Source organism: Aquila chrysaetos, chromosome 2 (assembly GCF_900496995.4).
Source record: "Aquila chrysaetos chrysaetos chromosome 2, bAquChr1.4, whole genome shotgun sequence".
Classification (NCBI taxonomy): Eukaryota; Metazoa; Chordata; class Aves; order Accipitriformes; family Accipitridae; genus Aquila; species Aquila chrysaetos.
Window position 1 is genome coordinate 75,619,556 of NC_044005.1, and position 16,292 is coordinate 75,635,847.

General features: G+C 38.3%; 1 protein-coding gene across 2 annotated transcripts in view; it reads left to right on the forward strand.

The window, feature by feature from the left end:
• The window catches only part of IMPG1 (interphotoreceptor matrix proteoglycan 1), a 66,661-nt gene that overhangs the window by 41,767 nt on the left and 8,602 nt on the right, over positions 1-16,292 (forward strand). For both annotated transcript variants that reach the window (XM_030006032.1, XM_030006041.1), the window contains exons 13-14: positions 13,021-13,592; positions 14,378-14,597. In XM_030006032.1, coding sequence (XP_029861892.1) covers positions 13,021-13,592; positions 14,378-14,597 — 792 coding nt within the window. The remainder of the gene's footprint in view (positions 1-13,020; positions 13,593-14,377; positions 14,598-16,292) is intronic.

The following is a 16,292-nucleotide window of genomic DNA, read 5'->3' on the forward strand; positions in this document are numbered from 1 at the left end:
GATGCTCATATGCTACACACACACTTCAGGTTTCTCTCTCACACAGTCATCACTGGATATTGCTAGTCAACTCCATTGCTCTTGCAGCTAATTCTCATGTAACTCACATGCGCCCTTTTAGACTCTTAAAGCTAACCATCCTTCAGTACCTCTGTTTCCTAAATGCTGTCACTTCTCCTATAATTAGCATTCCCCGATGGTTGTCCCCTTCCATGTTCAGTGCTTTTTCACTCCAAACTAATCATCTCCCTCCCTCCAAATTCACCATAATACTGCTGACTTTAAAATCACTCCACTAGTAAAAGCTTAAGCTTTTCATTGGTTGCAGGCAGCCCTCCGCTATGAGTGAGGCATAACATATGTAATACAGGCTTTCATACATTTCAGTCTCAGATCCCATCTTGTGTTAAAACCAAACCTTTTCTGCCTGCGTGCAGAGACAAGATCTAAAGCTGAAAAATGGGAAAGTTCTCTTGCCTGCTGCCTAGGAAGACAGGAGCAGCCACAAAGGCTATAGAGTCTCAGAGGAGAGGAGGGAAGGAGTACTTGCCACATGGTAACCCTGAAAACCTGACCAGCCTCCAATCCACCCATAATTCATCTTTGTTACTGTGCATGAAGGAGCTTTCCCTCCAGGAGGGACATGTAGCTGTTGCTGCATGTGGTCTAATTGCACTTTGTTCCAGAAAATGAATTTTCTGTAGAACTAAAGGGCTAAAAACTTCTTTGAGGAAGTTTACAGTCTTCAGACACAATCACAGTATTTCCAATCCTCTAATAAAAACAGAATATAAAAAGGCAGAAATAAGTTCAGAATTTGAAGAGCCAGTATCACAAATAACTTTAATATATTAATGCCCTGAAAAAAATCATTTAAAAACCTGTGACCAATGCAGTAGTAAAATAAGAAAAATATTTTAAAACAAATAATACAGACTTTTGGGCTGGGGGTGTAAGATTACCCTTTGCCAGGTCATAAATGGATGAAACTAATGAAGTTTACATGTCATGTAGTCCAGCTGGAACAAATATCAGGTAAAGTGGCATTGCCAAGACTAACATGCCCTAAATAATGCATTTCCCTCACTCATTAAAAATCCTTGGTCTTGCTAGAAAAGCTGGCTTTGAGAAATAATGTGTTATGATCAAATGGCACTAAAGTATTGATTTTCTAAAATTATTACAGTCCTCTCTTTGGGGCATTCACTGTCCTTCCAGCATAAGGAAGTCCATCTGAGCTGAGCCTGGAATTTTTGATAGTCAGTTCCGTGTTAGGAGATAACTCATGCCACCTGCATTAGACTAGGCAAGTTGTAACTTGGGTGCTCTGAATCACATCTCTGGATGGAGTTTTATATCTCTATCTACAGAGAGGGCTTGGCCTTCCAACTTTGATTCTCTTGGCCATACCTGAGATGCCTCACATAGGTGGCATTGATGTTAGTATCAACTTACTTAAGCTGCTTGTTCTTCAGTTTGAAAGATGCCATAATATTTAAAACTAACAAACAAAAATACATAAAAATCTTAAATGGAGGCAAATTTGCAATAATGTTTATACTAAATTTAATGGGGTTTGTGTTTGTGAAAGTCTAGAATGTGCAGAACTCCTGCCAGGATAGATCTCATATATTTGCACATTGCAATTTTAAAAAAAAGAAAGGAAAAAAAAAAAGGGGGGGGTCAGACTTCTGGTTGAAGTTAACATGCATTTTTTCAATAAGTTCATAACATTGTTTCCTCAATGTAACTTTATAGAAAGACATATAGAGGAAAGGACTAAACATAATTTCAAACAATGATACCCAGGTGTAAATTAGGAGGAGGCAGAAGTTTTATTCTGTAGAATGGCAAGATCATCATGTGCATCAGTACGAACATGATTAAACCAAGCCTGTATGTGAAACAATTCATTTCTTGTTCATTGTATTGCATTTACATGTTTATGTTTCTTTTTCATTCTTCCCCAGTTGGTGGATTTTTTTTTTATTAAAGTATTGTAGAATACAATACTTGCAGAATAGTGGTGCCAATAACAGATAACTGAGTTTACAATCAAAATTTTATATATGGCCAAACATTCCTTTAATAACTATCTTTATTGCCATGCAATTTGGAATGATGGGCTTTCAAGCAGAGTGGGAGGAGGGTATTGTTGGCATAGCAAAACCTGCCAGGGGTTGACTGAGAAAACAAGAAGTATTATTCATGAATGGCATCTTCGTACCCAAGGATTTCAGTTCCTAAGCTCTACCTTTCAATAAAGCTTGCCATTGTTTTGATTTATTTTGCTAGAGATCATAAGGAATGAATTTGGAAAAATACTGCAACAGAAATACGTTTCAGTCCTTTCCCCTAAATGTATATGTAGCCTAGAGCAGTGGCTGAAGACCTGGCTAAATTTGTCTTAGATCATTAAAATAAGGCCAAAGTTGCATTCTCATCCCTATTAAATATCTTATTCCCCATTTCAGAATTAGGCACGAACTGACAGTCTAAAGTAAAACAATGAAAATCAAAATTATGCTGAACAGTTCTTGAGGAACCTCACAATATGCCTATGCCTACATGATACTGCAAAGCTCTAATAAAGAAAAAAGGTAGAGTGGCTTGAGGAGAATGCAAGCCTGAAAGCATCAGGACACACAACTTCACTGGCGATACATGGCAGGGCAGAAGAGAATACACACAGTGTCAGCTGCAGTTACAAAAAAAAATTTTTTTTCTTCTTGCAATCCAGTTTTCACTCCTCTTATTAGCAAGTGCTTTTTAAACTATTCTAAGAAGGTTAGTATTAGTTATACTTAGAATTTCTTTCATGTGGAGGGAGGAGGGTAGATTGTGGACAGCTAACTAGTTATTTTTCCCTTGTTTTAGTTTTCCATTATATCTGTAAGTTCTATGAGCAGTTATTCTTTCTTTTTGTTACAGTAACAAATAAAGTTTCATGTTTCTATTATCACCACCACTCAACAACAGTTAAAAAAGTTAAATGAAATCCGTGTACCTTAATCCAAATGTTTTATGTGAGAACAATCCCAAATATTTATTTAAATGTAATTTTTTGAGAAACTAGCCTGTGTCTTAAGACTTCTGCTTCCCAATGTTATATGAAGGTCTCTTAGGGAATATCAAAGCAAACATATAGCTAAAGGCTGTATTGTGTAGTTATTGCTGGGTTTAACATTTAAACTGCCTGCTCCCTGACAACAGTGCTCTGGCTATTATGAGCCGCTTAGATTCAGAATCCAACCATGGTGGATGGATTTAACAAGCCAAGTCAGCGCTAAGGCATCTGGCCCAAAGTCATTATCAATATCACTAAAATTGAAATGTATTCTTACAATGCAACATAGTGTAAAACCAGCAGGATCTTCCCAATTAAATATCTCCTTCCATCTCTCAGAGAGTCACTTGTTCCATTTCAAAACTCTGAGAAAAATCAGAATACCTACATCCAGGGGACAACCGTTTAGGAGAATAAAATACTCCTCATTCTGTGACTTTTATTCCATTAATTCTATGGTTTTCACATACAAGTGACTATATAGTATGGAAAAAAAAAAAACTGTATCCAGTGTTTTCATTTTTCTTGACAAGTCTTAAATTATTCATCTGATGACAAGATTTTGAGAGCGCCATGGGTTTTAACTTTCTAATTTCTTGTTTGTCTTTTCTGTTTTTAGGTCCTTGGGTCAACATATTATTTGAATGTATATCGTGTGACTTCTATTTTGTTTTTACCACTTTGCAAACTAATAAACTTCAATACCACAAAACTGTCTGGTGGTCCCATCACCTACCAAAAATTTACTCGTTTTTTTCCTATCACACAGTTGAGAAAAATAGAGAAAGTGGGCAGGGATTTGGAGGGTACTTTCAATTCTGAAGGATAGGTATTGTAAACTGTCAGACTTTGTTTCTAATCATTCTAAAGTAAAATAAATCAAAACCAGTATTGCAGGTTCTCCATTTGGGGTGCTCCAAAATCGTTACAGTGGCACACACGAGTATTTGCAACATTTAGATGGATGCTTCTTTATGTTTCCAGGGGTTTGTAAAGCTTTAGGTTATTTCCACACAGATTTCAATATTTTGAACTCATGAAATAAATTTTTCAAATTTAATTGTAGAACAGTCAACAACAGGAATAAGAACCGTTAATCCTTGTAGAAGTGTATTCATATTTGCAAATTCACTGTTTCTCAGTTTTGCTTTGCTATTTAATTCATTGATGTGAATACCAGTCAAGTCCAGACTTCTCAGTTTAGCATGGTATCTTACCTGTTTAAGATATATTTTAATATTATTTTACTATGGTAGCAAATAGTGCGGACTTCAATACAAAATAGCTTACAATAAATAATAGTCACAGCAGCCTCTGGTATTTTTAACATGTTTCCATTGTAAATGTACTTACTAATTCCCTTACTTCACAAGAGTATTCTAATATCAGTTGAATAATTTCTTTAGCAAGAACTTTAATCAGAAAACTGACTTTTAGAGTGCTTGAGCACTAGCATGTCATTTTATCTGGCAATCTCAGTAGCTGATGAGGTACAGGTTCTGTAAATGGTAAAAGTGACTTGTCATGTTATGGAAATAACGTACCACTGACCTACTGTCCGTACAAGGTATCTAATTATACACCTGTCTGTAGAGTATTCTTATAAAATGCAGGAATATTGCCTCGACAACCAACTTTCTAATCCCTTAATTATGACTGTGAATACTGCTAACTGCCTAAAGCAATTAATATGGAAATACTGACTTTTCTTCTGCTGTACTCAGAAGAGTGCTGAGGCAAATGGATATTTCTGCATCTTTTCCGTGCCTTAACTCGGAGAGGCAGAACAGTCACCGTAACCAGGTGCAGCAGCTCTTGAAGTCGGTGGAGTGGTTGTTGTGGGATGATGGTTCAGACCCAGATTTAACAGATTATCATTGACTGCTCTCCAGTCTCTTTTCCGCAGGTATTTCCATTGCATAGTTTCAGTGCAAAATGAAGTCAAATACTGCTACTCAGCACGTTGGGGATGCTTTAAAGACCGGATATTCCTGTATTGTTCAAAGTACTTACGTGTTTCTGAAATACTTAATCCTCTAGAACTGCTGAAACATGAGAATGCTGAAGATAGTCATTGAAATATAATGGTCAAGTCTCTCACTATATGAATTTGGCATAGGTCTATAAAGTAAGCCTGCCCAATTAACTGTATATCTATTATATTTCCACCTGTTGCACTTAAATGACTACTTTGAAGCTGAAAAAGTTTTAAAAAGTCATATATTAAATGTATTTATTGCATTATTTCAATAATAATAATAATAATTCTTCATTGTTGAAGAAAAGGGCTTATTCAAAAAACATGCAAAAAGCTTTAATGAGAAAACTATTAGCAGATAGCTAATTGAAGTAAATAAAGTCCTTAATGAGACAGAAAATGGCAAGGTGAATTCCTATTTTTCAGCCAGGCATTGGCCAATGAATGTGAAAATTATAATCAAAGGAAAAATTAATTTGTAATAGCACAAGAAACTGATATTTCAGAGAACACTTACAGGTACAGTGACCAAACACATGAAATTGCTATATTCCCTGATATACTTTAAATCTTTATGCATCTTTGAAGAACAAGTGAAGAATTCTTTGTTTTTAAGTTGTTTCTTCAGTCATTGCAGAAGTATATGATACTACTGACATCCAAAAAAAGCAATCATGGTAAAGATCCCAAAGTGAGATGAGGTCCATGTCATAACTCTGGGAGCAAACATGTTCCAGATCAAACACACAGTCTGTTGACCTGGTCAAATTACTCAGCTAAGCATGAAAGTCAGTAAAACGAGGTTGTCCAGATTGTCCAGTTGTAACCAAATAGATGCCAGTGTGTGGAACCCAACTAAAGCAGCAGCCTTGGAAGATTTTTCATAATGAACATACGCAAAATTAGTAAACTGTAGTTACTCAACACCCTGAATTCTGCGGTGTTTTAGCTTTTCAGGTCTTGATTTTGCAAATTTTATGTTATCCTCTTAGTTTTCAGAGTGTAAGGTAGAACTGAATCATTCTGAGAGTAATGAGAGATGATTATTATTACTAAGTAGTATCTTATTGGAGTACAAAATACTCCCCTTGTGACACCATGTCAGAATGACATTTATTTGCATCTTTGGTGGTGAGAACATGATGATGAAGCACAGCTGCAAAGCATGAAAATTTTCAGAATAAACTGAAGGCTTAAGTTACGCAGAGAACTATGTGGTACTGGGGCTAGAGCCGCGGCTATCAGGCTGCTCTGTGAAAAATTAGACTGCTCAAAAATTTTCAGCCAGGATGCCAAAGAGGAAAAGTCAAGAGCTACAAGAATTTTTAGGACTGGAGATGGTGAAGAGATGGGGTTTGCTCCCAGTGAAATGAGGTTCACTGAAGTCAGTGGAGAAGGGGTTCTGTTGGTTACACTGGACACTGGACCTGGCTTCTGAGGAGTTCATATAGACAGACAGAATGACAGCCATAGATCATTCTGGCTTTTATGGCTTGGCCTTACAGTTAAAAAGGCAAACTTAATCAGTAATTATGTGCTGCAAGACATTTGTTGTGACATGTTAGGTTAATGATCCTCTTCCCTTAATTCTCTTAATCCTCATCTTACTTGTGCCCTAGTTAAAAAATGAAAGACCTCAAGCACAAATTCAGCACTATCGATTTTCTTGTATACAACAGTCCTGCATCCAGGGATTTTGTGGCATTTCAGGCACCAACAAAATACATAAATTTGAATCCAGCTACTTGCTGTAGCGATCCATCTGGTATTTATATCAGCAGACCTGCCCATAAAGAGATTCTTACCCTGCATTACAGACCAATCTCTTAATTGCACACTTTTTTCCTTTGTTATTTTCTTCAGCCAGCATATATACAAATACATACATGTACATTGTAATACTGTAACTTTCATATACAGAACAATATCTGTCAGTGGACTTGGAAAAATTCATGCATTGCCAATAGGCAATGTCAGTGCTTATTAAGCTCATGAATGAAATTAAATGCCAGACCCTCTTAATGTATAACTTTTTGGGTCTGCTTATTAATGCAAACCTACTAGAAAAATTTTTCATGACAATTTGACCTTTCTCAAACAATAATTCCTTATTCATGGTCAATTAGGAGGGTTTCCCTCACTTAAAAAAATAGAAGAGGACAAACTAATTAGATAGATACCTAAAATAAAGTTGTTGAAATGGCAGTTGATTTTTTCTGATAAGTCAAACCTATGTATTTTACTCCCTCAGTTGGGAATACATGCCTGCATGCAGCACTCTTTTTACAAAGATTTAATATAGCAATGCGCCCAGGAAATTGCCTCTTAATTTAGTGTTTACACATCTTTGCCAAGAGCAGTTTAATTTTAGATATAAAACTCTTCTCAGTACAAGATTGTCCTGCCTTGTCCATGTAATACAAAAAAACATCTGGAGAGTTCAGTAAATATCTTTGTGGGAGGGTAAGTGGTGGCTGAGAGTTAGAGTTGAGTTTTTTATTGCTGACAGCAGTTTTTAATTCCACGCCATTTTTTAACCTTCAACATGGTTACTCTGGGGTTATATTTGAGTTCAGCATCTTATTTCGTGCTCTCTGTGGGTTTCCTACACCTGAATGATAGTGTTGTAGACCAAACTGTGTGCTGAAATGAAATATGCTGAGCTAAGAATATCTAATTCTTCAGTGTTTGTGCTTTTAGAGGTTTCATAAAATAATTGCCTGTGTTTTTTCTAGCCTTCTGCTGTAAAAATCTCATCTACAAGGCAAACTGGGTGAAGTATTACAAATAATTGCTTTATGATGAACCAGTTTAAGTGCATTTTGTGGTTCCATTTCAAAATTATTTCTATATATATACGTGCTTATAGAATCATAGAGTCATCATAGAATGGTTTGGGTTGGAAGGGGCCTTTAAAGGTCCCTAGTCCAACCCCCCTGCAGTGAGCAGGGGCATCTTCAACTTGATCAGGTTGCTCAGAGCCCCGTCCAGCCTGACCTGGAATGTTTCCAGGGATGGAGCATCTGCCACCTCTCTGGGCAACCTGGGCCAGTGTTTCACCAACCTCATTGTAAAAAATTTCTTCTTTATATCTAGTCTGAAAACCAATATATATTGGTTTTATATATAAAAGCAATATTTTAAATGCAAAGGTAGGGGTTTTTTTCATCCCAAATATCTAGGTCCTCTTTGTTTCATCCATAGTTTTTAACTCCTTAGGGTTGATTTTTATCAAAGGCTCATGTAGACACTGGAAAAGCTTGGCAAAACCAGTTGCAGATCATTTTACTGCTGATTTCAACACGTCTCTTGTGTAGGCATGTCTTGCAGCAGTAACATGACAGGGGTTAGACAAAGTGCAACCAGCAGAAGGGTCCAGTAACCCCTGGGTTCGGGACTGGTACTGTGGTTCAGTAAGCACTCGGCAGCCTTTAACGTGAGCGCGTTTCCTTTCACACTGCAAGGGACTAACACCACCTCTGTAGTCAGTCACTGTCTGTCTCAGCTGGAGAGACAGTGACTGATAAATAAGACTTGGCAGCTTATGAAAACAGGTGATACATGCACAGAGATCATCTTGGTATGCCCTCAAGGCCTTTTAAGTTACTTTGCTTGCAATAAGAGGATGCCAGAAGACCTTTATAGTCTCTGTATAACCTATATATACAAACATATACACAGCTGTATGCCTAATGTGTACTATATGTATGGTTATTCTGCTTCATACTTGCTGCAATTTCAAAGCCATTTCAGTACTTTTTTCTCCTGTAGTTACCGCTTTCTAAAATACAATCTGCCTAACAACTGCCATCGCGATCATATGCTTGAGTGTTGTCATGCTGAGAGAAGGTTGCTCTGTGGAGCTGCAGGTTCATCCCATCAGTAGATCATCCTGCATTAATGCCTCAAGCACTAATGCTAAGAAATCTGTTCTGAGTTCCCTTAACTAATAAGTGACTCTCACTCCTTATCAGCGTAACAAGTAACAGCAAGAGCTTCGTAAACAGAGAACACCACTAGGCTTTGTTTTTCTAATCTGTCCATATCCTTGATTACACAAGAAACACAAGGACATGACAAGAGAAAAGCACCTCAAGTTCTCCATGAAGCATTAGGGCATCAAGCCGTGGTGCAGCGTTTGGTGTTACATCCTGCATGCACAACCCCAGCTCCATACAGCACTTTTACTTACTTTGTTATTCTCTTTTGGTTACTCTCCAGGACTGTAGGGACTGGGACTGTAGCCGTCGTATTATACTGTCAGCAGCGCGAATTACATATCACAACAGATAAAAGGAGACTGTACAACTAGTTTAAATGGGAATTTGCTGCACCCACATCGTGGTCCCGTTGTGCTTCCAGATCATGACAGTCTGGCCTTGCAGTGAAGTAGAATGCAGCACTTGGTCTTTTTCTGCATCCCATCCAAAAGCGATGCTTCATATTAGCAGCGTACTTCAGAGTCTTTTCCAGAATCACCAGTACTCTAAGTTTGCTTGTTATTTTGTACACTTCGGTCATGAACAGCCACTGGGGATGTGGGAGGGAGGTGGGAGGAGCTCATCATGTGAAAGGTAAGGAACTATTTTATAATCTGGCAGAAAGCTTTTCCCCTAAGGGCCATAGGACTGGCCACTCCTGATACTCAGGGCAAATCCAAATATCCTGATCTCACCTGCTCAGGTTTTATGCTACCATGGTTCCATTGATTTCAGTGACTTCACTGCTGATAAATATGGGATTAGAACTCAACCCTAAATATCAAATCCAAAATAGGTGAAATATAGTCTCTTACCAAGTGGGAAGTTTTGTCATCTAAATCATTCTGTTTTCCAAATATTCTGCCAGTTAAAATGAGGCACTTGGGGGAAGATGTTTTCATGCATGCAGCTGAAGGCAACAAAATTTGCCTTCTCTAATGTGGGAAAGGGATACTAAATATTGACAGAGATGAGTGATCTTCAATAACTTACCATCCGCCAGCTGGTGTTACAGGCAAAATAGGCACCCCTTGTGCCATGCCACCGCTTTGCAGTTGCCTCCCTTAAAACCTGGTCTCTGGAAAACCTTGGCAGCACCCACCTCCTACTGATTTGTTCCAATGTGCCAAAGTATAACAAAATGTTTGTCCAGCGTCACCAGCTGTCCAGGGCAGTTTGCGAACTGCCTTTGATGACTGCTCTACTTTGAGCTACAAGATAACAGAGGAATCCTGCAAGAACATGTAACAAACAGGAGCTAATAACCTGGTCTTCAAAAGAGGGGGAGCATCTTGCAAGGCAGTTGCCTTACAAACTTGCAATACTTTGTGCATCCAGAAAGCAGCAAATGTGGAAGGTGTCCTTTCCCTGATTTCCCCTGTCAGAACAGTCCACATCTTGTTTCTAGAATGCTTTTTTATGTATAGCTATGAGGACACGTACTGCTGCCGTGACAGACTCTGCTCTATTAAGAATTTGCCTGATACTCCTCAGCACCTTGCTGAAATACAGTGTTAGCATCTGTTACTCAATACCTGTTAAAAACAGTCTTAAAATACATTGTGCTTTCAGATGGGTTTATTTGTAACAGAATAGCACTTGCAGTAGTTACTGATGTAGTGACTGCATAAATAGAAGCAGATGCAGTCATGATCCTTCCAGGCTGCTTCATCTGAGCAGTTCTGCTTCAGAGTATCCAGGTTACCTTTGGAAATTGTTTCTAGAAGTTCACTTCTCCACAGAACAGACAAAAAAATCTAGTTCTTCCCTTAGCCAAGGCATGCGAAATACTTGTAACAAACGGAAAACCTTAGAACTGAGAGTGGGAGGAGGAACACTCCAGTAACACCATGTTACTGGTATTCCAGTGTAAAATTCACTGACCCTTCACCGGAGCTAGAACCACACTGCCCTGCTGGGAGTGTCAAACTACGACACAATGGAAAGTGTTTCCCTTTTTCAAAAAACTTTAATAGTCCTTATCAGCCTAATACTTGAGCACCTCAGAGAACTCAGTGAACCTCAGTAATGCTACAAGGAGCTGAAGAGATTGATTTAGTTAACAGAAACTGCGTAAGGGGAAAACCAGGCATCCTACATAAATCCGTTGTGTATGTTCTGAAGTCAACAGAAAGATACAGGCACTTCAAAAGATCCAGCACATGTTTGGATGGTTTTCTTCAAGTGAGATAAATGTCTCTCTCTTGACTAAAAAGGGAGCAAAGATGACTGGCTTAGAGGATGCATCTCACTTTTAAATGTCTCCTAGAAGTGAGATCAACACCACACAAAGGCATATTCTTAAGACTCCTGAGGAGTTTGAAGCAAAACCAAAAAGTAAATCTAGCTCACTCACAACCTATTCCAGTAGTTTAACCACTGGTCAGTCTATTATGTGTTTTACTTAGTTTATTACTATTGGTACTATTTATTATTTATATATGAATTTTATATATTTTTATATTATACTATTTATTATTTTTATATTATCAATTAATTTTATTAGCCCATGGTCTATTTTTTTACCCTACTATCACTGAATCACCATATAGGTACTACAACATAGATAATAAATGATAAAGGGGAAAAAAACATGTATGTAGCAGCTCTTAACATAAGTTTATGCAAAGCGGTAACGAGACTGGAGAAAATTTTTTTCAGGCATCTAATTCTAGCAAAACCACATACCTTGCCTTAGAACAATTCTTTGCTGTTTTGAGAAGTGTGGTCAGCTTAGCAGAATGGGGCTACATATGGCTATATAGAAAATACTCCACATTAGACCAAGGCATTGTATCTGCAGAGAGGAAGCAAAGAGCTAGTACGTGCTGTTAAATTAACACTGTCAAGAAAATAGACAGCTATCTCATATTAAGCTTTTCTTTGTTGAAAATGTACATTTGTTCCTAGAACCAGCAATACAATAAGCAGAAAATTGGGCCTTGTTTGTTTGGAAGCAAGGAAATGGAAAGGGACACAAAGAACATCCATGGGCAACTCCTATGCCATGGACAGGATAGTTGCCACCTCCTTCAGTTGAGGTTATTCCCAATGCAAAATTTGCTCTCCTTTAGTATTTTCATTAGCCACTGGGAGGAAATTAGTGCGTAGGGAATGGCACAGTTCATCAATTGGAGGAAAACTTCTTTGCCATCAGCTGATAAGTGATTTTGCCTGCACGGGGCTGCTAAAAGTCCCGTGTGAAGAACCCGCACAAGTATTTCACTGGAAAAGGACAAAGTTGTCAGCTTGGGTAGATGTCTGTTGCTTGGAGGCCAGCGTTTTCTGTAAAGTCATTGTGGCCAGGTAGCTGCAAGACAAATTCAAAGAGTCTCACTCATCACGCTTTAGATTTGGATTTCAGCTACAGCTATCACACATCCTAGATCCACGCCAAGCCCCACTGAGGACCTCATAAAAGTTCAGCATCTGGATCAAATGGCTGCTTCAGGTGCAGCAGATGATTTCTTAAGGTTTGAATTTGTTTTCACTGGTGCTGTTGTCTTTTAGGTAAATCGACAGAATGTGCATCTGAAGAGGCTGTACTGCTTTCCTTAACCACATTTTATGATTACTGGCAAATAATAGCATTAACCTCTCACAGAGGGGAACAGAATGATTCTGGCATACAACTGATCCGAGCAGACAGCTCAAAGCTGTGATCTACTCTTTCCGTCAATATAAACTGACAGTGTGATTATGTACCTACAAAACAGGAATGTGCTTTGGTATGGCTCAGGAAATACTTACCAAGTGTAATTATTATTTAAATAGAGCACCCACAGAAATCTCATCACTCAAACATGTGGATGAGGTGTTTTATTCCAGTAGCCCCTCCTTGGTGATGGAAATAACATTTTCATGTTTCGATAGCGTTAAAGCTTGTTTTTAAAAAAGCTTCAATGGAAATACAACATACATGTTGTTTCCATGCTTGATATTTGTTATGCTTGCTTTTTAAAAGAGCTACTTGTTTTTCCCCCGTTTTTCTGCAGCGGTTAAGATCATGGATGAACCAGAATCATCAGGCGATGACATTTTAGCTACAGCCAGCATTTACGAAACGTTGCCTTTCTTTATTGGTTCAAGTGATCTCTCTACCACGCAGCCTGAAGATGTTATTACAGACGCGCTACCATCAGACCAAAGAGCACCGCTGCCTGCGGCAACCAGCCCACCCTACAGCCGTTCGGAGATCATCGAGCAGTCCCTTGAAGCCCCAGATCCCTCAGCGCCCGCCTCTGAGAGCGTTACGCCCGATGGCACCGGGACAGGAGTGCAGGACATCGCTGCCGAGTTGGATCACGTCGGTGCGATGAGCACAGCAGCACTGGAGGAAGCGGAGCACGGCAGCGGTTATATCTCAGTGCTGACAACTGAGCCTGCAGAAGCCACCCCAGCTCCTACGCTGAAGTATGTAACTACCAGCTCCATGACAACCGCAGCCAAAGGCAAAGAGCTAGTAGTTTTCTTCAGCCTGAGGGTAACCAACATGCACTTTTCTGATGACCTCTTCAATAGGAGTTCGACAGAATACAAAGCACTAGAACAACAGTTCATGCAATTGGTGGGTGAAAATCAACTTGAACAACACTTGCAATAGTTGGGCACAGTTTAACGAAATACACTGAAGAGCACAGTATCTTAAGAATATCAGACCCTACTACAATTCAGTCTGATAAGCTGTATTTTTAAAGGATCCATAACCCTGGGATGCTCTCAGGGTGTGAAGAAAGAGTTTACGCAGCCAGCGATGAAAATTTTTACTTGTTCAAGAGACTCCACATATATGCCTGGCATGTAATTTATTTGGCTTTTTCTTAGATTCACATCAACAGTATAGCAGTGCTGATTACCTCTAAGGCTTGTGTCTACATGCTGGATTTAAAAATAGGCCTTTTAAAATATATCATAGCTTAGCAGGGGGAACATGATTAGATACGGATTTTCTCCATGGGTACAATAGGGCAGCAGGTCAGCTCAGTAACATGCCTATTATGCTATGGCCTAACCTGTCTGGATTGAACATTTGAAAATAATTAAAGTTGGCTTTTGAGTGAGGTGATTTTTTTCTCTTCCAGATGAATAAACTCCCCAGCTGCTGTGCATTTCATTACAGGGGAAATTGCTGCCCATCCATCTCAATATATTATTGAGAAAGACACCAAAGTCCTGAAGAAGATAGTGCTAAACAGAAAAGTGAATTTGGTGGTGGAGTTTAACAATTGTATTAAATTCAGAGAAATAAGCGTGTGATGTGTGTACTTGATAATGAAAAGTGACTATAAGAGAAATTAATAGCAGGTAGACATCGACAGTAAGCTAAAATAAAGGCAAATTTCTCTTTTGCAGCTACTTCCATACCTTCAGTCCAACCTTACAGGTTTTAAGCACCTGGAAATACTTAACTTCAGGAACGGAAGTGTGATTGTGAACAGCAAAATGAAATTTGCCAGGACAGTGCCATACAATATCACAGAAGCAGTACACTGTGTTTTGGAAGATTTCTGTGATGCTGCAGCCCAACACCTCAACTTGGAGATCGACAGCTATTCCCTGGATATTGAGCCAGGTAAGATTGCATTACTAATGTATGTGCAAAATCAAAACCAAGCAGATAATCTCTTCCAGATTGTTACAGCTTCAGAAATATTACTGTTGTGGAAATAACGATATTAGCAATAGCCTCCCAGTGATCAGGAGTAATAAGAGAAACCAAGATGTTGCAAATTATCTGCAGACATATTTTCATACTATAATGAAATGCTGGGTTCAGGTGTCTGCGCATGTACACCGACTGCTCTTCAGAGCCAAATACAGTAAACTAAAAATTCTCTAGAATAAGGGCTGCGTGAAGACAGGTATAAGGAATGCTCATGTGCAGTTTACAGGAGTGACTTAGTGACTTATGCAAATCTTGCACCTGAGTATGATTTTTGCAATGTTGTAAGCAAACCATAGTTTAGAGCATCATTAAATCTGTTTTTAAAGGTCTACAGAGTTCTAGACAGAAGGAGATAATTTCTAGGAATAATTGTATTCTACAAATACTCACTGACCAGAGCATGACTATAAGTAGCACTCCATAGATTTGTAATTCCGGAATCCCTCCTGATTTAATATCTTTCAAATAAGTCTGTAGTCTTTGTTAAACACCTAGATAGTCAGTAACAATGTATCTGGACACTATTGTAATGTCAGAAGCTTAAAGTTTTGCAAAAACTGCATTGTTTTATAAAATTGAAGCCTGGATCTATTTTCAGGTTCTCATAATTATTTCAGGGCTGAATTTAATTTCATTAGCATGGAGAAGAATACTACCAATACCTTAGCATGCAGATGCCTTCAGCAGTTTTGGTTAAGCTGTCTTTTTATGTATAGATCTCTGACAATTCCAGAACAGAAATCCATCTACAATTCACACAGGCAGTTTCTAACCTGTTTTCATTTTACTTATCTCCTTGTGGCCACTAAGATCATACGTAGTGTGTGGTAAAGAAAGTTAACAAAATCACAGTATTCAAACTTTCAAAAATACTGCCATGATAAACTGATGTTTTGCTGAATAAAGTATTAAATGAGTTCACTAGAAAGAGTGAACATCGGGCTGCCACACATCTCTGCTTTGGTAGAAAATTTTCATTAAATTAAAATTAAAACGAGAAAGTTGCTAAAATGCAAACACAGAAAAATTTAAAAATCTTTCATCTTCATCTGTATTGGTTGCTTTACTGATGTGGTATTTCAACATTAATTTAGGAAAACAATATCACAATGATTTTGCAGAGAGCTATTCTTTCAAGGCTTATGAACAGTAGCAAAATGACAAAATAGAAGAAATTATGTTTATAAAGCCAGTATATTCCCATACAGGTGTTTCAAAGCCCTACTGTCTTTTCACTTCAGAAAAAACAAAAGAACCCCCAACCTGTTCAGTAAATTAAGGTAATTTGAGCAAATTCCTATTTATTGTGAAAGTAAGAGCCATCTAGTGGTAATATGTTATACCAAATTGAAACACTGATAGGCACTGACAGTCCAAAATACCTATCAAGACTCAGCAGCTGCAAAAGGCTGACTGCACTGGTTGTAAATAATACCATAAAGAATAACCCAGTGGGCTTTTAAAATACCTGCATGCATTATTTTTGTAATCTAAACAAAGTGAAAACACAGAAAAGATGACAAAGTATGGCAGGTATGTAGCCCAACACTTTATTAAGGAAAATGAAACATTATCACCAAAAAATGACCCTCTAACCCAGCG